The sequence below is a fragment of the Perca flavescens genome, chromosome 16, assembly GCF_004354835.1.
Source record: "Perca flavescens isolate YP-PL-M2 chromosome 16, PFLA_1.0, whole genome shotgun sequence".
NCBI classification, from domain to species: domain Eukaryota; kingdom Metazoa; phylum Chordata; class Actinopteri; order Perciformes; family Percidae; genus Perca; species Perca flavescens.
This window is the reverse complement of record NC_041346.1, coordinates 15,753,953-15,775,785: the sequence shown is the minus strand read 5'-3', so window position 1 is coordinate 15,775,785 and position 21,833 is coordinate 15,753,953. Positions and strand designations below refer to the sequence as shown.

Genomic DNA, 21,833 nt, shown 5'->3' with positions numbered 1-21,833 from the left:
TCCAAATACGTCACTTCCGACTTCCCCTCTACTTCCTGCATGTGCCGACAATATGGCAGCGCCCATAGCGATTCACTTGGAATTTGGGTAGGCGAATTTAAAACCCTTTGTGGTAGTTTATGATGTCTGTTTTGGTGTTCTGTCAGCAGTTATGCGAAAACAAGACGTTGGATAACCGTTTCAATAGTTTGTTTTTGTATCATTGGCCTTCGTTTATTTAAACGAGAGCTCAAATCAGTGTAACAGCTAGCTGCTGGCTAGTTTGGAGTTTGTTTACAAAATATCCACCGTCGTGTGGTCGCTTCATCTCTCTAATTTCACAGCTGGGTAAAGAGGGGAGAGCGTTTGTGTGTTGACTTAACACGCTTTAGAAAATTACCAGAAATAAACCCCTCATATAAATATACTTTTAACATCTCCTTTCTGACCATGCTGCACTGTGCACCCTGTAAAACATGTCTATGGAAACTGAGATCTCAGACTGACTGCTCCCTGACGTACCAGCTGATCCACTCTCCTGGTTCCTCCTGCAGCTCAGCCAGATGTGCAAAGTCTGCAATTTGACTGAACGTAATCAATGACCCGCAAAACATAAGGAACACCCCAACCCTTCAAAACTATAGACCTAAAAGTAAGACTAAAGTCATGGGTCATCACAAAAATGAGGACTTGAGACTTGATTTCTGCTTCTGGCTGCTGTAAGAATTGAGTGGGGGATAAGTATGAAGTCCTTTTTCATGGTATATGTAATCCTATATCATGAGGAGAAACAAAAATCAATATCATGATCTATAATATTTGTATATAACACTTTATTTTACGCCTCTCATAGTTCCCTATGCTCTTCCTAGAAAGAAAATTATATGTTACAGTAATTCATCAGAAGGTTCTGAGGAGCTGAGAAAAATGTGACATTTGTCTACAGACAGCACATCATTTAACATGTGGGGAATAAAATTTACAAAAATAAATTAATATTTCTTGGGTTTAAATGTATCTGTCCGTTTTTTAAGTCATCTTCAAAGTCCTTGCACCCCAGAAAGTCTTATAGACCGGTGTGTTGGATTTGTGACTGTGAAAGAACCAAAAATCTTGCACACTGACGTTTTGGTCCTCCGACATTTGTTATGGAGAATTCATACAATCAAACAGCACCAGTATGTATACTTACTGACAAATTACCTGCAGTTCTTTTCAGGAAACTTCCCAGGGAAAAAATAGGAAATTAGACACCTTTAATTAAAAGTGTTAGTTAATTTCAAACAGTTAACATAGTAATTGATAAAGACGCTTGACAAGTGACATTACAGACTTAAATATTGACTTACAGTTTGCTTATGAAGACCTGATGTTTGACCTGTCCAATAAGACTCATGTGATATAGCAGTTTGTTCATCATGCAACATCCTCTACTGATCTCTTGATTATTTGGGGAGCAGCAGCTTGTACACCTGATCCCTGTCAGCCGAAAAACCTCCTGCCAGCATGTCTATACAAAATCTTTCTCTTTGTCTGATCAAGCTGCCCCAAGCTTAGAGTAATGCAAACCAGCGATACATGAGTTTATATTTAATCCTGCAACTGTCCTGTTTAGACCACTTAAATAATGTGTGTTTATCTGTAAAGGTGTTTTACGCCAGTATTAAACAGCAACAGTATTTTTTATTTTCCAGTAGTCTCAGCTCAGCTAGACGTTATGTCATGTTAACAGACAACTACTTATTCCTGTATTGTGTGGAAGTATCTAAATGCAACAAAATCACACACTTTATTGACCTATCTGATTTTTGTCTAGTGGTGGAGCAGAGCTGCTTTTTAATGGTGTAAAGGAACATCATGTGACTCTTCCAAGCCAATCCGAACCTTGTGAGTATTACCTGTCTGTGTTTTTCAGCATTAGAGCCTCATCGTGAAACAGCGATGTTCTCAAGATTTTCTTTCTTCAAAGTTAATGCTGTGTTTACAGTAGACTGTAGTGATACAATGTCAGATAGCTGGATCTTAAGAAACCAAAGGATGAGACATTTTCCTAATAAGTGTTGTGGTTAGAAATGTCACTTAAAGGACCTGTCCAGTGTTTCTGCATTGCACTTCATGCATACTGTATGGCATGTGTTCATGGTGAGAGACGCTTGGACATTCAACACATCAGACATCTCGGCTGGCAAAAGACAATTTTTTTCTGCACAAACTTTTACATTTCACTTTAAAATCATGCTTACAACATCTACATTTGCATATTATTTTTGTTCAGGTTTTCATTTTCTAACAGTGCTGTTTGTAAATGCAATGTACTCAACCAACCCTCTGTCAACTGGCACACGATCGCACCATTTTTGCTGACTTTTCAAATAAATCCATGTTTTTAGCTGCATTACCATGTAATGACGATGGTAAATTAACTAAATTAAAACTAGAGATGATGTTTCACCGTGATGGACTACATATCAAGTTTACAGCCTCGTCAAGTTGACTGTCATAAACTGCTGAAATGAATGGAAAGCAATGGCTTCCTGTCAGGTAGGATGGTTTTTAGGAGAAATCAAAGAATCCTTCACACCATCACTTGTATTCACTTTATTAGACATTTTGCACCTGATCGATAATGTGCAGGATTCTTTGCCTTGTGATCCTTTACTACACCTTAGTGAGGCTTTTTGCTGTGTTACTTTGAAAATGGTTTGGAAGGTTTGGCAGTCATTTAAAGATATTACTAAAATAATGCCCAAACATCATTTTTATTTAACCTTTATTTAGCGAAGAAGTCTTGTGAGATACATTATCTCTTTTACAAGAGATACTTGACATTATAGCTATAGCTCAAACCTCTGCCAGTGAAATATAAACAATATGGAAATTCATCATTAGGATTTGTGGAGGGAGGGTTGGGACACACGTTGCAATTTCAGGTTTGTGATATACCTTATTCTTTGCATCGCTTTTGCTTCGGGACTATATCTCTTTAGTGTAGCGGCCGGTCATAGCACTACTGCAACAGTAAATTATGAAAACACGTGGTGCTCCATAAAGCAGCCCAAATGTTTTCCCAACTTAATAGAGTAGTTTATCTAAATGTAGAACTTGACAGAAAATCACCCTTTCAAACATGCATTTGTCATATTTTGAGTTCCGTGTTTTGAAGGTTTGGTGACATTATTGTACAACAGTAACTGGAGTGGTCAAAATTCAATGTTGATGCAAGCCAAGCTCTATTATTAACCCTTCACCAAGATTTAAAACCAATGTAAATAAGCCTTATATTTGCTTTCCCTTTTGCATTTATCCTCTTATCACTTTCCCTTCTTATTTCTCTTCTTCCTTCCATCCTCACGTCTAAACTGAGCCTTTTCTACCTCTTTCACTTGTGAATGTTGCCCACTGCTAATGCCAATGTATGTGTGTATGTGGATGGAGTTAGTAATCGGGGCAAAAGAGGAATTTTATGTTCTTTCTGTGGGTTTCAAAAGAGCTGTAGGGTGACAGAGCTTTTTTTGTCTGAGATCATTTTGGCTGACTTGGCAGGTGTGCTCTCATTTTTCAATTCATAAAAACTTAACTACCTCAGGATCACAATTGATTAGATTTTTTTGCTGTAGGACTCAGGCTTTTTCCAATATTGGTCACTAACTGAGCATGGAGGAGTCAAGCCTGCAGCCCGGTTTTATTTCCCAAACCCTGCTCAGGACCCGGGTCATTTAGAAAATAAGGAGGGGTAAAGTGAAGTAAAAGGAAGTTGCCTCAAGGTTAAAATGGTGTGTGTGTGTGTGTGTGTGTGGGGGGGTGGGTGTGTGTGGGGGGGGTAGTACAGACGGGGTGCAGTGAAGGCCGATTTAATTGGTTCTGAATCCTTCGTATTTCTCTTTGACCCCAGTCAGTGATTGATGACCCTCAACTGAAAGACCCCACCCCCAATATCTCTCTCTCTCTCTTTCTTTCTCTATCTAACTCTCTCTCTCTCTCATACACACACGCACAACAAAACCCCCATAGTCTAAGGATCACACAGTTTTTGCCCCTCGCATCAGCAGAAAGATGGATAGCTCATCCCCCCCCTCACATGGCCGTCATAATCGCACAAAGACAGAAAAGCAAACGGAAAAGAAAGGGGGGAAAAACTGCATGCACAAAAGGAAAGCGGGCACGTTTTGAATCAGTGTCAAAATGGCGCCTTTTCCCTCCCCTCCCTCCATGTCTCCTTTTCACCCACGCAACGCAGCTATCCCAAGATGCTTCAGGAGCCTGCATTTCCCCTCTCTTGTCCGTCTGTTCCCTCATTTTCTTTCCTCCCCTCTACCTGGACCGCAAAGCTCTATCAAAAACCTTCACGTCTCTGCCCCTCCATATCACTGAATCTTCCTTTTTACCTCTCTAACTCCTAATTTCTTTACGTTGTCTTTCATTTTTTTTTTTTAAACAATTCATTTATACAAGCCTGTCTTTTTGCTTCTGGATGATTTAAATTTGTAGCCCTATGTGTAACCTTTTACAAGGCAGCCATTTAAAGGGCAGCGCCTGATGACTGTTTCTGTTATAAAAAAGCTTAACGGATGAAAGTCTCAATTATTACCGACCTGTGTATCAAGCTTAGACAATCTATTTATTTTCCATGTGCAACTTTTAACATGTTTGTGTGTGTGTGTCTCCAGGGAGGCAAATAAAAAAAGAAGGCAAAGGATGGAAAGAGGGGAGGAGAGCGGGTTTTATGAGACAATGAAAGAGAAAGTGAGAGAGAAAGAGAGAGAGAGCAAATGAAAAGTAAATGGGTGAGAGGATGAAAGAGCGAATAAGGGGTAATGGTGGAGAAAAATTACCAATAGTTAAAGACCGAGAGAGAGCAAAGAAAGGAGTCACCACAAAGAAGGAGTTATGACTGCTGTAGTGATTAATTCTGTTTTTAGCCCCACAGAGGTTCAGGTCAATATTCACTGCCTGGTACTGTGTTGTGTGTGTCTGTATGTATCTATGTATGTATCTATGTATCTATGTATGTATGTATGTATGTATGTATGTATGTATGTACGTACTGAGATAGGTAGAGTGAGTGTGAGTGTGAGTGTGAGTGTGTGTGTGTGTGTGTGTGTGTGTGTGTGTGTGTGTGTGTGTGTGTGTGTGTGTTGCAAGGGTGAGGTATTTGTCTTTTTTATATGGATGCCTGGAACCGTAGAAAACCAGCACTATCATTATACTACTGAGCTGGCCGACAGTACTGCAATTAACCTGAGCACCATTCACACAGGCTTGGGACTACACTACACACACACACACACACACACACACCTTATACATCACATATCATCTACACAGTCTGTTGCCCTCATAGCCACAGTAAGCAGGCAGGTGCCTCTTAAAATCTTTTTGTCACAAGCTAAATGCTGCAAGTAGGCCTATACTTACAATACAAACAATACAAATACATCTTGGGGTTATTTCCCCAAGATAAAATAAAATTCAAACTAAGAAAAAAAAACATATTCCACAGTGTGGAATATATGTGTATATATATGTAACAAAATAAGAGAATAATCCAACTTTAATTCTGAGAAAAAATGTTGGTTTGAATGTTTTTTTCCTTCAGAATTTCTTTAAATATATATGTCTGTTTTATATATATATATATATATATATATATATATATATATATATATATATATATATATATATATATATATATGTACATATACATACACACTGTGGAATATGTTTTTTTTTCTTAGTTTGAATTTTATTTTATCTTGGAGAAATAACCCCAAGATGTATTTGTATTGTATGTGTTGTAATCAGCAAGCACTGTAATATATGTGACTTTATGGCTGAATAAATGAAACCTTGAACGTCATAAGATGACTCTTCCACAGAAAAAAAAAACAAAAAAACATTTTGTTTGGTGTGTGTTGTCACCATTACCCCTATCTCACTATAATTTGATCATCTGAAAAACCCAGAAAAAGCAGCATTTTGGTGATTTATTTGGTGGTTTTCCAACACCAAAATGTCTCAGTAATTTTAGATATGCACACAATGTATGCCTGTGTTCTATATCTAGAATATTAAATTAAAAAGTAAAGTAAAATCTAAATTTGGCTCCAGCTGTGAGCACGTTGCATTTTTTCCCCTCCATTTTTCTGAATGTATTCCATGTACAAACTGTAGTCTTTGCACAGTTTTAATGTGATATTAGCTCTGCCTTTGATCCGGCTGCACTCCTGAATCCCTGTGTGGTTTGACGCCTACCTGCTACGGCTTCAACGCACTCCTTCCACCTGGCTTGGGATGACTCACTGTCGTCCTCTTACCCTCGTATCTGCTCCATCTGCTGTTGCTCTCTTTTTCTCTTCCTCTCTTGTAATGTATTTGCGCTCTCTCTCTTGTATTTATTTACTCTCTCCATCCCTCATCTCCTCTGTTCTTTGTGCCTGTGTAAACTGGTCAAATAGGCTGATACAGTTAATGTGTGTGTGTGAGTGTGTGAGAGATATGGCTACCAACGACTGCAGTGCTGCTCTCAAGTATTATCGCGGGTCGACGTGTTCATGTACATTAAGAAGACAGCTGTGATCAATCACAAAAGAACACACAACCAAAAATATTAGATTTGTTGTGTTTGTGTGTCCATATTATTATGATAACAGAACCAAGCACTAATATACATACATTCAAAAACTCTGACACCACCTGGACTCTTGATGTTAACAACATCCATAACTATAATATATTCATCGTTAGTTGTTTAGTGGGGATTTATCCTAAAACTTCTCATTGTCGTCGCCTTTGTGGCTTTCTGTCAGTCGGTCTGAGTGAGGCTCAACCTATTGTTGAGACAAGGTCAATCTGATTGTTCAAGAGGTCAGACTCATAGAAAATTCAAGCATTGCTGTTATTCAAGCTCAGCCCAGAAGCAGCGCATTTAATGTTCGAATTTAACAACGGAAATTATTATTCTGAAATTTGATTTTCTGATCATTTGTCACTACAATGTATGAGGCTAGAGAAAAAAGAATACATTTTTTTAAGTAGATGCTTTGTGAAAATGGCATGTCGTGCTGTATATGTTTTTTGTTTTTTTAAATTATCTGTTTAGTCGTTTCTCGATTTATACACACAAATCATTAATTTTATTTATTTATAGCCAAGGTGAACATTGTCACTCTTGGCCATTGACATCAGTCAGCCCTCCCCCCATTTCCAGTGTCCTCTTCTTTCCCCCCAACATACACATACACTCATAAATATACATGCACACAGACACACACATATATACAGCCTCATCCCGCCTGGTGCTACTGTCGCGTCACATCGACCAGGGGGCTGGAACCATGCACCTTGACCCTTAACCCCTGACCTGTCACCTCTGTTGTCTGCCTTTGTCTGTCTGCGTGTGTGTGTGTGTGTGTGTGTGTGTGTGTGTGTGTGTGTGTGTGTGTGTGTGTGTGTGTGTGTGTGTGTGTGTGTGTGTGTGTGTGTGTGTGTGTGTGTGTGTGTCTGTCTGTCTAGGGGATGTGAAACAGCTGCTGGTCTGGATCCAACAGAACCTGCTGAAGGAACGGCCTGAGCTCTTTGTCCAGGGAGACTCTGTGTGAGCGTTTGCCTGCACTTGACACACACTTGGATCTGTGTACAACACCATAACCTTAAAGGATATGCTCTACATCACACTTTCACTGGAACAAAATCTTAACTGTCAAATATGACTGCAATATTTGATCAAAATAGCTTGATCAGAACGTTTTTTAACATATTGCAAATGTGCAAATTAAATTGATGTAGTTGAGGAGCTTTTCAGCTGTTCAAAACTGCTGAAATGCTGAGAAAAAACAGTCTTGCCGTCAGGTTATGGGTTTCAGTAAGGTGTGTGTGTGTGTGTGTGTGTGTGTGTGTGTGTGTGTGTGTGTGTGTGTGTGTGTGTGTGTGTGTGTGTGTGTGTGTGTGTGTGTGTGTGTGTGTGTGTGTGTGTGTGTGTGTGTGTGTGTGTGTGTGTGTGTGTGTGTGTGTGTGTGTGTGTGTGTGTGTGTGTGTGTGTGTGGCTCACAGCAGCCTTATAGGACTGGCTGACTTTTACAGCTGCCTTTGTGCAGGACTATTTATAGCACCACCTAACCAATGAGTGGAGAAAAGGCTGGCCTACCTATAAACCTTATAGATTAGATGTGTGTTTTTGTGTGTACTTTATGTTGGCAGCACACGCTGTTTTTGAGCAAACCATCATCAAGGTGTTTCTTCGTTATCTTTTAAAAAAGGATCTATTGGTGCTGTGTTCGTTTCTTTTGTTCTTTCTCAAAGCAGCCCTGTTTTTGCGTGTTCATGCTGCTCGTGTGGATGCGTGTTTGTACTCACAGGTTGCTCTCTCATTGCCCTTTCTAATTGACGTCATAGAGCATCTACAAGGTGGAGAGAAGCTTATTTGAACTGCTTCAGGCATTATCACCCCATCCACATTTCCTCTATGGCTTTCAGAAAAAAATACACCAACATACGTTAAGAAGACTGCATCCATAGGTGCCCGTTGTTACCCTCCCCCCATTACCCCCATTACCCTCTTTTGATTGGTGGTGATTTTTTTTTTTAGGCTTCATCTGAGTGTTATTTTTGGGACGCCATTCATTTACCAAGGACACTTTGTCTTCCTTCACGATCTCTCTACTCTTTTACCTCAGCCACTTATGTCTCTTTTATTTAATAAAAAAAAAATCATTAATTTCAGTCCTTGTTAGCAAGAAAACGGTTTGGTTATTTGTGATTGGTAATACAAGAGAGAGCATTTTAAATGTACATACAGTAGCATTATTTGCAATGAGAATAACCCTGAAAGGCTTGTTTATGATCATATAAGGGCTATAACATGGACATAGCACACATATGCAGTCACTTATTTATTATCATAAATGTACCAGTGTGGTTCTCACACATAATACTGGTTGCCTATTAATTTCATACTGTGAAGTGTTGAAAAACACCACACTTGATTTCTTAATTTCAGTGGGTTCATTTTGCTATGAATTGTAAAAAAAAAAATATATATATATATATATATATATACACATCATAGTTTTTTACTGTTATTTATTTCTTTTTTTAGTCAGGTGGTGCTTGCAAAGAAATAACTTATGTGTCCCAATCCACCACCCCACTAAGTTAAAGACTGTAATATGCGATAATTAGTACAAATTTAATTAGTACTAAAATATATTTTACAAATATTTTAATTTCACAGGCGTACATTCAGAGAGAAAATAAAAATGTCATGCCTGAGAAAGAGAGGAAAAGACATTTCTCTCTTTTAAACATGTAATCAAACTAATTTAGTTCTATTTCAAAACAACGTAAAAAGTTGTTATTTTCTCTTGATTTTTTTTAATGCAGGGTGCAGATTATTTTTGTTATTTTACGTGCATCCATAGAGGCATCCTGCTCTACCTGTCTGTAATTTGCATGTGTGTGTTTGTGTTTGCATGTGTGTTACCTTTGGGAAATGTGTCTGACTCTAAACGGTGTGTTTTCCCACAGGAGACCTGGGATTCTGGTGCTTATCAATGATGCAGACTGGGAGCTTATGGTGAGCGTGCGTGTGTGTGTGTGTGTGTGTGTGTGTGTGTGTGTGTGTGTGTGTGTGTGTGTGTGTGTGTGTGTGTGTGTGTGTGTGTGTGTGTGTGTGTGTGTGTGTGTGTGTGTGTGTGTGTGTGTGTGTGTGTGTGTGTGTGTGTGTGTGTGTGTGTGTGTGTGTGTGTGTGTGTGTGTGTGTGTGTGTGTGTGTGTGTGTGTGTGTGTGTGTGTGTCCAGCAGCTCATAAATACATGCATTGGTTTTAGTATAAACTCTTTTAACTTATGTTTCAGAATGTACCATTACAGTGTCAAATGATTGGAGAGCATGTATACAGCTGTGTTTATGTAATCATTCATAGATGAAACTATGAACATAACATTTAATTCAGGACTGTTTGTGTGAAGCTGATTCACTGATACTGAGATTGCTCATTTTCTCTGAGTCAGTTAATGTTTCATGTAACATGAAAGCAGCTGCGAGACCAGTTTGTCCTTGGGGTCTCATATCTGAACACATATTTACATGCACACACAGTGCGAACGCTTCAATTTAAATCCATTGATTCAATTACAGGACGCAACACAGGATGTAAATGAAATGAAAAGTTTGTCATTGATTGGACCCCGATGGGAACACAGGAGTAATACTCATATTTGTATAAGATATTTCTCTTTTGACTTGTAGAGATGTTTGAATATTGAATATTTTGTATGTTTTCTAAACCTCAGGGGGAGCTGGACTACCAACTACAAGACCAAGACAACGTTGTGTTTATTTCTACTCTTCATGGAGGATAGCGAATGAATGAGAATTACAAACATATCCTTGACACCTCTGTAACAGCCTTTTCTTCACATCAACCTATCCCCCCCACACTTCCCAACAACACGCCACCCCATTGGACGCTGTTGATGTGTCAGCCTGCACCGACCGTGATTGATGTTGATCCGCAGGAATGAGTGGACATTCAGACATTGTTACCAAGAAAAACGTGGAAACGTGAATTCTGTGGACGTTTGCGTAACATTTTTTTTTAAATCAGACTGGACAGGTGTGAAGGGAAGCTTCATATGAAGCTCTGGTTGTACTGGCCAGCTCACAGGTGCGAGTCTATATACCTTCAGTTGGTGTGTAAACCTTCATCTCCCTGCATCCTCTCTTCCAGCGTGACCAGACAAAATGACATCATCTTAGGGTCTACTATGACCTCCAGTCCATGAGAGCAGTATATAAACATTTAACAATCTGTTCATAACACACTGTAATGTATTGTACGCAGATATAAGGACATTTTAAGTGTTTATTAATGTGGTTGTCAACAAATATAACTTCTCCTATAAAGACATATATGGTCTGTGTTTTACTACATTGCCATCTGTTTACACACTGGCAACCAGTTATAGATGCTTCACATGTGGGGTTACAGTTGTCGAAAAATAATTATTAAACAAAAATGTCTGCTTTCAATTGCATTACAGTGTGTTATACATGTCATTGCTAATTAGGGGGATTAAGTGTTACCAAAGAAAAGTTTTTTTGTTTTATTTTTTGCTCCAATTTGATTGACATTTTTTTTAAACACGTTTTATTCTTCTTATTGCTTCATATATTTTTCTTCACAAATGAAAAAAGGATTAAAATCTTTTTTAAAGAAAAAGACAAAGAATTTTTTCTAAATATTTGAACAAAATGTATGCATTATTCTTTACTTGATTTCATCTACATTCCTATTTTCAGTGATAAACACTATTTCTTATACTCTTTAATTTATTAAGAGTATTAAATACTATTGTAGTGAATTTCTGCTATATATTAACTGTCGTCTGTGTTATGGTTATTGTTCTCCAATGTAAAGGTTATTCTTTTACAACTCCCCAAACCACATTGTGTTTCTGCACTTTACAAACGGCAACATCTCTCTGGACATATGTCACCATGCAACGGGCAATTTGGGCTGCAAGGATCCAAAGCACCGCACACCGAGCACAGGCCTACAGCCAAACGCGTTTCTCAATTAGGATTTTACATCACGCTTCGATAATTCCTGGTGATAGTTTATATCTGATCGATTTAAGCCCAGCTCTGTGATCACACTGCAGTTTTAGGCTGATTAGACGAGACTTTAGGGAGATTTTAGCGTCCCATAGCCCCACGCTGGATAATAGAGAGGGGGTGGGGGGTGAACTACAGGAACACTGCGGGAGGTCGAGATGTAGCCTCCGGGCTGCCCTCCCCTGAACGCCCGGGGCGACCTACAACCTTTTCTCCGTTGTGGAGTCCGATTTGCAACGGGAAACCGGCCGATAATGGCCGGTAGAAAGGAAATGCTAATGAGGAGGTGAGGGGGTTACAGACAGGAGAAAGTGTAGCTGTGTGTGTGTGTGTGTGTGTGTGTGTGTGTGTGTGTGTGTGTGTGTGTGTGTGTGTGTGTGTGTGTGTGCGTGCTCGACGCCTTCATAGACTTCCATTTTAAATGTTTGGACCAAATATTAAGAACATTAAAGGCTTCAAAGTTTGTTTCGGCTGTTGTAGGTTTAAAATGTTATAATCTTTAAACGTTTTTTTATTTACTTGATCTGTTATAGTAGACCAAATAAAAACACAAGTTTCCCATAATAATCGTGTGTGGATCAGGTTGTACCCATATTTGATTCCCTCTCAGTTCCCATAGCCATATGCACTCAGTTATTACCTGGGCCTGCGCAGTTTATAGCTAAGTCCACATCCTGCACACTGACTGGCTGGCTGCTCAATATGATATGGTGACGATGCTGTTGGTGAGAGGGTCGACCTGGCCTCACCATCAGATCACACACACAAACACACACACACACACACACACACACACACACACGCACCCACGCATAGACCTATCATAACAACTCTGAGCAGCTCAGGTTACAACAGTGAGTATAAAAAGCGCCTGTGATCTCCAGTCTGTAACAGCATGCCATATAATAAACACTATAGCCAATAAAAATAAACTACTAGATTATGTTTTTACATAATATCATTGATTTAGTTTTTTTTTTTTATCTATCAGGCTGATGGGAAGATCATTTTGTAAATTTATTTTTGTTACGAAATAGAGGAAAACTAGCTTGCCTCCTGCATGAAAGAAAAAATAGGATACATATTTACCCCTTATATATCGATTATGTGGACAAACCAACTGTGGCCAGATTTGCTCTCCATCATGTTTTCCTATTGCACCCATTGGTCTCCTGCAGTGAATCCGGTGCTGATATGTTAGTTGTATGTGAACAAAAACCCTTAGTTTTTCCTTAGTAGTTCAAGCTAAGCTTACAGCCTGCATGTCCATGCATAACATAGGCTACTTCTAATTAAGAGTGGAAGTAGCCTATATTTTGCATCTATCGCTACAATCAAAATGTTAGACTGAGCTCCATTACATTACAACACCTGCTGATTAATAATAAAAAGGAGCCCTTTATGAGATACACACTCTATATGCACGCTGAAAAACACGTGCACTAATCATTGCATTTGTGCTTCAAATATTATTATAGCCTACGGTTGTAATTTATAGGCTGATATTCCGTAAAATAAATAAAGAGAATCAGTACCAGAGTCCATTTCACACAGAGGCATTTCTGCAAGAGCAAACATGATGCTCTGATCGCCTAGAATTAAGAAAAGGTTAGCCTTTGATGTTCATCAACAACACACACACACGTTGGATGTGTGTAGTGCTGTGGTTTTCAAATGTGGAGCCTACAAAATAAGAATATTTTTTGAAAGATATTTAAAATAAGACAATATCTTTTAGGGGTAACATATTTTATATAGGCCTATTTTTACATTAAACGTTAAAACGTCAATAGTTGTATTTATCTATTAGATTAATATTAGTTTAAATCTTCAATAATTTGTCGTTTAAAAAAATTATTAGAACAAATTTTAAACAGTAAAATCATAAAATCAAAGGATAAAAACACCTAATGGGCCAAAAAGTGTCACACATGATTTATCAGTGACGCTGTTTCATCATCATGCCTCTTGTGTTCTGTGTGTTTTCTGTTTTTGCAGCACTGTAACACATATTAATAATATGTGTATATACTGAATATATATGTGTGTATATATATATACAGTATGTATATATATATATATATATATATATAGCCTATACACTGCCCTTGATTTTGCCTAATAGCACAACATGCGTTTAAAAAATGTGTTTTAAGTAATATACTAGTGCATTCCCAGCACTTTAGGCTTTGCCTTAATAGGCTCTAAATGTGGTCTTTATATGTTAGAAAAATATTCTATAAGGATCTAAGAAGTTATTTTTACAGCCAAATGTAGCTTTTAACGAATTTTTCTAATATATTCAATCAGCCTCGTTCATTTGTATTTATTCTCCTCGGTCATGACTTCATGTGTCTGATGGTCCAGTTTTTAGCTTTGCTCCTCTCACGTGCATCTGTGCTGCATGCAGGCCTTACTCTTCCAGCACTCAACTCACTGCTTTCTACGATTTGCCAAACACAGTCGATACATCAATGCTTCCAGTCGATATTTGCCATTTAAAACAAACAGTCTTGATTAGATCTTCGACAAAGTGTAAATACCAATCGGGCCAACCACAACGCACATCTCGAAAAACACATTACACGAGGCAGAATCAGGTTTCCTCCACTTTATTGGCCCAGTCCCGCGTCTGTTTCTTCCATAACATGCTAAAGGTTCGAATCTTACCTGAAACGACACAGTTACAAAACATAACGAGACTAAAGACCTTTCTGTAGCCTGCTTTGTGGTTTGGAGGCCTACATTCTTGATGTGGCGTTTGGCAAAAGAGAGCAGTGATGAATGTGAGTCTGCAGCAACAGATGTCCATACACAATTCTTGGGGTTGAATTTGAGTTTACTCAAGAATTGCGTTTGGACAATCAGTCGCTAAAGACTCTGTATACCCTCTGCCAAGATTAAAAAGAAGAAATTAAGCATTTGATTATTTAAATCACACGTGTGCACGATCAGTTATTGTATAGGCCCATGGCTGCACCTGCTACGGCTGCCTAAATGCCCTTTGACAGTGTTGGCTGCGTCTGACACTAAAAACTGTTGTCTTTCCTTTTTTTTCTCTACACGATAGGGAGTTGCACTTCTGTGCATTTTTTGTGACATCCTCGCAGCTCAGCATTGCCTCGGATTTGGCTTATCTTTGAAAGAGATCGCACTGTGCATTTCCAACACTGAGCTGTTGCAGCAGAAAACTACACCTCAAGCAATTTTTTTTTTTGCGATGAAAAACATTCAAATAGCCTATAGCCTGTGGTGCAACTTGCATCCAAATGAGCACATTCCCTTATTAAAAAGCGGACCCCCTCTTTTGGACTAATCTCCACGAAGAAAGTCCATGAATTAGAAGAAAGTCCATCCTTTTTTTTCACAATTGTTTGATAATTCTAAAGAGGCATTGTTGCAGCCACAATCACTTTGTGACTTTTTCTACTGCTGTTTTGAAATTTCCTACTTTCTCTTATAGCTGCAGTTATCTCTTCGTGTCTCACTGGTTGCTAGTTGTAAAGTTAACCCCAAGTCTGTCCAGATCTCTGGGCCCTTAAGATGGCTGAATGGCCATTGCATCTTCAAGTAAAAATGTCATCTCCTTTGGTTTATCAGAGAGTCTCACTTTTAAAGTGTCTCAAAAAAAGGGTGGAAAAGACAAGAATCAAACAGCTCAAGTTGATTTAATTTCATTTTAAAGTCCGAGGTGAGAACGCCAGGAAAACGCCATTTCTGCACCTGTGTAGGCTACTGTCATCGATTCAGGGAAAGACTGTTCAGTTCTGGTGCCTCAAGATGCACAATGGCTTTCCACGGCTGTTAATAAAAATCCCCTTCTATTTGAAGAAAGGCACTTGGAGCGTTTATGTTCTTCCCTCTGGTGTTTTATAGCTGGTGATGAAACCGAAATGTTAAAAAAAAGGAAACCCCTTAGTTCCCGTTGGTGCGTCCTTGGTTCAGTTCCCACGACGTGCGTTCTCTCGGATCTCTACTCCGTCCTATGCCCCCCCAGCGAGCAGCGTTGGATGGGGACAAAAAGAGGCTGAGGAGCAGGAGAGCTGCGGGCTTCGTACACTCCTGGACAGACGCTCCTGTCTTCTTTCCATCCTTCCTTTACGGTTGTTTCGGACTGACTGGATGGATGTCTCTCTGCCCTCCTGGCTTTTTCTTTCCGCTGCTCCGACAATCAACGCTGCGGCCGCGACACAAGGCGGAGAGGAGTGGAGAAGGTCCTCGCTTGGTACTGAATTTGAATAACACCACGGGGTGATAAATGTCCATTGTACTGCTTAAGTAATGAATCTCCGCTGTCCTCTATGTCACACACACATACACACACACACACACACACACACACACACACACACACACACACACACACACACACACACACACACACACACACACACACACACACACACACACACACACACACACACACACGCCAGCAGCTGCGATGAGGGACCAGTAGCCCCTCTTAAAGACACAACAGCCCTATTTTCTACCCAAAAAGAGATTACAATCCCGACACTGTTTACTCTCTGACCGCACTGCATGACGTTTGGTGTTTGTCTTGTGCCCCGTCTTGTGGGAGAAAACTAGTGCAACGCTGTAACCAGGCACTTGGACATAAAGCGGTGCCTTCAGCGCCATTCTGCTGCAGAAAGGGCAGCCTATAGGCCTGTGTGGCAAGTGTTGTCCCGAGTGACAGAAAATGTGTGGATTATTATATATTGCTCATGTGACAGACGATTGAAGGGCCGACAGAGGCCGCTTTGTCCTTTATTTCATTTTTACTTTATTTATATAGCAGTTATATACAAAAGATTCAATCAAAAACAAAATATAATGCACGCGTAGCTGCAATGGTTTGTATAGCCTTATTGCCCATGTCCTATTAAACTATAAACTCCTATGTTGCACGTGTGCAGCTGTTCTTTTATTTATTGTAAGGTATTAGCCTAAATCTTTTAGCCCTCAGGCGCACCTGGTTACATCTTGGCCACTGTGACTAATGAGATCAGTTTAGGTAGTTTTTTTTACAAGCATTTAAACAAAAGAACCAAATTAAAGAGACTTTTTGAGCCTTTTCTGTTTCTATGCTCATATAACACTAGGGAAAAAATCCCTTCAAGAAAGTTGGCATGCAGGCTTTTGTGATCATGCGCAAAACGGTTGTGTAAAAATGCCCAGATATGTAAGTATAAGTCAAGAGGTAAGAAGTATTGAGCTCTCTCTCTCTCTCTCTCTCTCTCTCTCTCTCTCTAGAAACTGGAATCTGAATCAAGCTCATCCTCATGTCGTGCATATCAGCAGTTTTCAATGCTGCGTTTGCTCTGCAGCTTTTTGATGCTTACAAACACCACCTCTCTTTTTCTCTCTCTCTCTCTCTCTCTCTCTCTCTCTCTCTCTCTAATAAATCATCCTGTCTGATCCCGCCCCGAGCGCAGGGGATCCTCCTCTTTAAAGCTCAATCCGTTTTTTCCCTTTTCATCCTTCTGAAGAAGCCGAGTTAACCTCTGCTGATCCACAGGGCCAGAGCCCCTCATTCATTCAGCCAGTCACTCATTCATTGCTCCTCTTTTTGAGTGGCGAAATGCAAACCCCTCCATCTCCACTCCCCTCTCTCCCTTTGCCTTGTTATGCCCTGACTCTTCCAGAAGCGAAAAACCCAAGTCAAGAGGGTCCACTTTCACTCTCACCTTGACATTCTTCACTTATGGTACTCAGGGTTATAGGATCTGAAGAGTTTTGACAGTGTATACTGTGTACCGCAACCACAGTACAGAGATACATGATTTAACTTGTAACCACAGTGAATATATACTGTTAAGATCACAGAGACACCTGCACCAGGCGTTTGTTATTTTGATCTAAAAATCAAGCCCATGTGTGGCAAAGACTGACTGACAGCTCAACAAGTGATTCACACTATATGTGGAATCAACTGCAGTAGGCTACATTTTTTTTGTTTGCAGATAAGAAACATCTTCAAACCTGCAAAACGTTTATTAAATAGATTATCCTTTTTTGGTGATGCAAACCATCAGGCACTGTCCCTTCTAATGTTGTTTCTTTAGTTCTTTCTCCTAAGTTGTGTGTATTTGGCTTTAGTTGGTGAGAAAACACAATGTTGAATGTGAAAATTGTCTGACTTGCAAAACAATGTAAGGCTAAATAGCAACACAAAAAACATTTGGAACACTATCTCAGTTGTTGAATTAAGGCCTTTAAGCTCAGTGGCTTTTATGTTGGTTTAGTCTTGGTGGTGTATAGTAGGTGTGAGTGTGTGTACACACAGAAACAGTAGGGGACCACTGCACTCTACGCAGGGGCCACTGTGCTTCCCTCCATTCACAAATCAATGTTTAACCCGCTGGCTAAAAGGCCTGGCAGGGGAGAGGGAGGCCCAGTCGGCAGGGGTGGGCTATGAAACCATCCCGTCAAGAGACAGAGAGGAGAGAGAGGACAAAGGGAACAGGGGAATCCTTAAAATAAACCTCCTCTGGTGAAGGCATCTCCTCCCTGCTGATAGGGCACGGCTATAGAGGATGGAGAGCAGAGTAGAGAGGTTGGAGAGAAAGGCAACACTGTGGCAGGGAATGTTATTGAAATTTATAGTGGGAAGCATGTTAGGACATAGAGTCAAATAGCCAAAGAGGTAAATTGGAAGGAGAGCTTCTGAACAGGCTCAGTGGACAAACACAAATCCATCCACATATCTACCTGCTGGAGCACTTCTTTATTCTCTAAAAAAGATCATTATAAGAGCAGTACTACACTCATTTCATCCAGCAGGCATGTTAAAAGTGGGACTGTTCATCTGGACTGGCAGCTTGTAATAGTTAGTGGAGGAACTGTAAGAGATAGGCAGGAAATATGATGCACAATGACAGACAGCAAATGCAGGAAGCCAATTACAGAGAGGCATAGAAATCTTTAGGCCATGACACACAAGAGAGACAGTTATAGCTTTCATAATACATTTATTCTGTATCCTACAGCCTCAAGTGAACACGTGCTTTTTTTGCACATTCATTTATTTATTGCCAAGCTTAGGGGCAAAATATTTTATAAGTTTGACAATGAAGCCAAATCTCATACCAGTTATTTTACTTTTCATTGTAACTGACAGGAGGTTGCTTCACTGTGTTGTTGGGGGTAAAAAATGTGACCTTGTGACTAGGCTAAACCAATGAAAACACACTACAAACATCGAAAACATTCATTTGAGTGAGTGCGAACCACAAGTTTTTCTTGGTGTGAAAAAAGTTGACTCATCAGAGATTATAGATGTTTATTTTGTAACAACCCTTAAAGGCTGGATTATAAAATAGATTTTGAGGAATCACCAAGTGGCATAATAGCTGAGATTAAAAGATTAAAAGAAAATGTTCATATAAATGCACAACTGAGTGTGTCCTGCTTCGCTCTACTCTAACCAGTACACACTCCTACTTCTCCTCTGCCACCAAACACACACACACACACACACACACACACACACACACACACACTCCTTCCCCCCAAGCATGCCGCTGCCTAAACATCCCCCAGAATTCTTTGACAGTGGCTGCGCTGTTGCTTGGCAACGAGGCGACGGACAGCGTCATCCAGGGAGTAACAGAGAAGATGAGAAGCAGAGAAGTCTACACTAATCTCACCATGACTTTGTAGAGATCACGGAGCTCGAGGGTGTTCACAAATATCCTGTAATTTGTTATTGAATGTCGGTGTTTGCGGGGCTAAAAGATACAAAAGTTAACCTACCTTTGAGATAATGTGCAAGGTTTAAAATTTCGGTGAGCTTTTAAAAGTTAAAACATTCCTAAATTATGCCTCGACAACCAAAATCTCTAAATTGGCTCTTAAGTGTAGCAGCGTAAAGGTAGAAGATGAGCTAAAGAGAATGCCAAACATCTCATTATCAACAGATTTTTTTTTCTGTTCAAAACCTCAACGTTACTTTACACCACCGTAAAGCTCATTGTCATCATCATCTACTGCAAATCAATTCACTGGGCAGGTATTTTATTTAACAACATTAACATTGAATACATTTTTTTGTTAAATCAAATCAAAAATTATAAACATTTTGTTGATGATCTGTTTTATATTCATGAGAGCAGATAATGCAATGATACCTGTGTCACCAACTTTATAATGTCATTATTTCAGGCATCGCTAGAGCATTCAGTTTCTTTGTGCTGACTAAGTGGTGTTGTGTAAAGGCTGGACTTGACATGCACAGGTCATTTTTTTTACTAAAGCAATTATGTTAAAGTGCTTGAGTCAAACAACAGTATTGGCCACCTGGGCTAAAAAAAAAAAAAAAAAAAAAAAAAAAAAAAAGAGCACCCTGCCCACTGGCCAGGCACTCAGTTTATCTGTACTGCTGCCTCTTTACACTGTCCAGACCAGGAACATGATGTCTGTAAGGTGAGGTATTTACCATTTAAACCCATTATCGCCTGCTTAAACATACAAAAACATTGTCACTAGCTCTTGTTGCATTAGTTATGCGCAGTACTGAGCTGAAAGAGGACATTCTTGCAAAAAAAAAATTAGAAATGTTTCTCTTTTTTACCAATGTAACTAAATGGTGACTGGATGTAATTGTAGTGCAACAAACAGTGCACCATAGCTGGAAAACACGAACAGATTTGATTTTCTTGAAATTGCCATGACATTTTCGGTTCATAAAATTTAATTTGAGAGTATTTCCTAAGCATCAAGTGGTCCAGATTTTCTAAACCAACAGATGATTATGTAATCATTCAGTTTACAATAAAAAAAAATATAAAAAAATAACCACAACTGAAGTTTATTGCTAAAAAGATAAACCGATTAGTGGCTTGACAGAAAAATGAATTGATATCAATGCTGACAATCGCCCAATCGTTTAAGTAATTTATCAAGAAGAAAAAAATCTTTATAATGGTTCCAGCTTCTCAAATGAGAATATCTGCTGCTTTTCGCAGTTTATATCAGTGTAAATGGAACACCATTGGGATTTTGATGTGTAGATTATTAAAAAACAATAATCCAAATCCTCATTAGTTGCAGTCCTATTGGAGTCACTATAGATTTCCACACTCATTGATACAGTGGGCCACGTGGACATGAGTTCAGATAAAAAACATGACTCCTTAAATTGTGAAAACCTCACACTCCTGAGATACACAAGATGACATGGGAGGAAGAGAGCAGACAGAGTGAGGCCGCTAGCTGCTGAGTAAGAGGGTATGTGATCGGGCTCAGATCCTGAGTGACAGGTATTGACCCGCCCAGCCAAAAGACGTCTCTGTGGGAACACTATTGATTATTGCCACAGCAATAAAGGTCCCGGAAGCTTGTGAGAATGTCACGACTCTTTGCCGCCTATAGGCTACCAGCCCCTGGTCCCAACACACAAACACAAAGACAGAAACACTTTCACTCTTACATATCCTAACCTATAGCCACTCATTCTCTCACGCTAACTAAAACCTGATGAAAGAGAGATTGGTGGCACAGTGACTGATGTACATTTGTGTGAGGGTGATTTTGTGTGCACGAGTTCCAAAAAACATATGTTCCTACTTATTTTCAGTGGCATCATGCAGATAGTTTGGGTTTATTTTGAGATATTTGTCTTTTAAATTTCTGCTGCCTCTCCAGTACAATAGAGGTGAATTTGTGGTGCACCCAAAAAAATGAAATGCTAGAGTAAAAAGAAATCTGCAGCAACCTTTCTTTGCCTAATCAGTTTCCATGCTACTTAGAATAATCTGCAGAACATGTTGTTTTCAGTTTTCACTTTACTACTTGGTCACAGCAAACACAGCAGACTCTTGAACCCTGAAAAACAGTTTTGCGTGCTTTGAGCGGCAAAAACTAAATTATATTCATCTCTATTGTATTGGGAAGGAGGCAGACCTCTCAGAGTTTGATATTTAAAAACATGCACACAAAAAATAACTATCTGCATGGCTTGATACCACTATATATAGGTAAAAAGTTTTTTCTTTTTGTAATTTGGGTGATCCACCCATTTAAGACAAGTACACAAGCCTCAATAACTACACTTTTTCCTATAGTCTCTTTTTTGCAATCTGGTCAAAACAAAGAAGATTTCCCCTTTCTCTCCTCTTTAATTCACACCCCCCCCCCACACACACAAACGCCATCTCCACCCTTGACCTCTCAGTGAAAAGTTAGTGCACCCAAGGTTGAACTCTCCCAGATCTGCCTCCGCCACAAACGCTGGGAAAGTG

At 39.5% G+C, this 21,833-nt stretch overlaps 1 protein-coding gene across 1 annotated transcript; it reads left to right on the top strand.

Annotated features, from left to right (window-relative positions):
• urm1 (ubiquitin related modifier 1) lies at positions 1 to 10,885 on the top strand. The gene is made up of 5 exons (XM_028602015.1): positions 1 to 87; positions 1,796 to 1,866; positions 7,492 to 7,573; positions 9,502 to 9,550; positions 10,269 to 10,885. The coding sequence occupies exons 1-5, from the start codon at positions 53 to 55 to the stop codon at positions 10,335 to 10,337; spliced, it is 306 nt and encodes a 101-aa protein (XP_028457816.1). The 5' UTR covers positions 1 to 52; the 3' UTR covers positions 10,338 to 10,885.
• The last annotated feature ends 10,948 nt before the right edge of the window (positions 10,886 to 21,833 follow it).

Bases quoted from the DNA above. Each gene is read 5' to 3' on its own strand.
- urm1 (XM_028602015.1), top strand. From the start codon at position 53: ATGGCAGCGCCCATAGCGATTCACTTGGAATTTGG. The intron at 1,867-7,491 runs GTGAGTATTACC...CTGTCTGTCTAG, and splicing joins TCCAAGCCAATCCGAACCTT to GGGATGTGAAACAGCTGCTG. The intron at 9,551-10,268 runs GTGAGCGTGCGT...TCTAAACCTCAG, and splicing joins ATGCAGACTGGGAGCTTATG to GGGGAGCTGGACTACCAACT.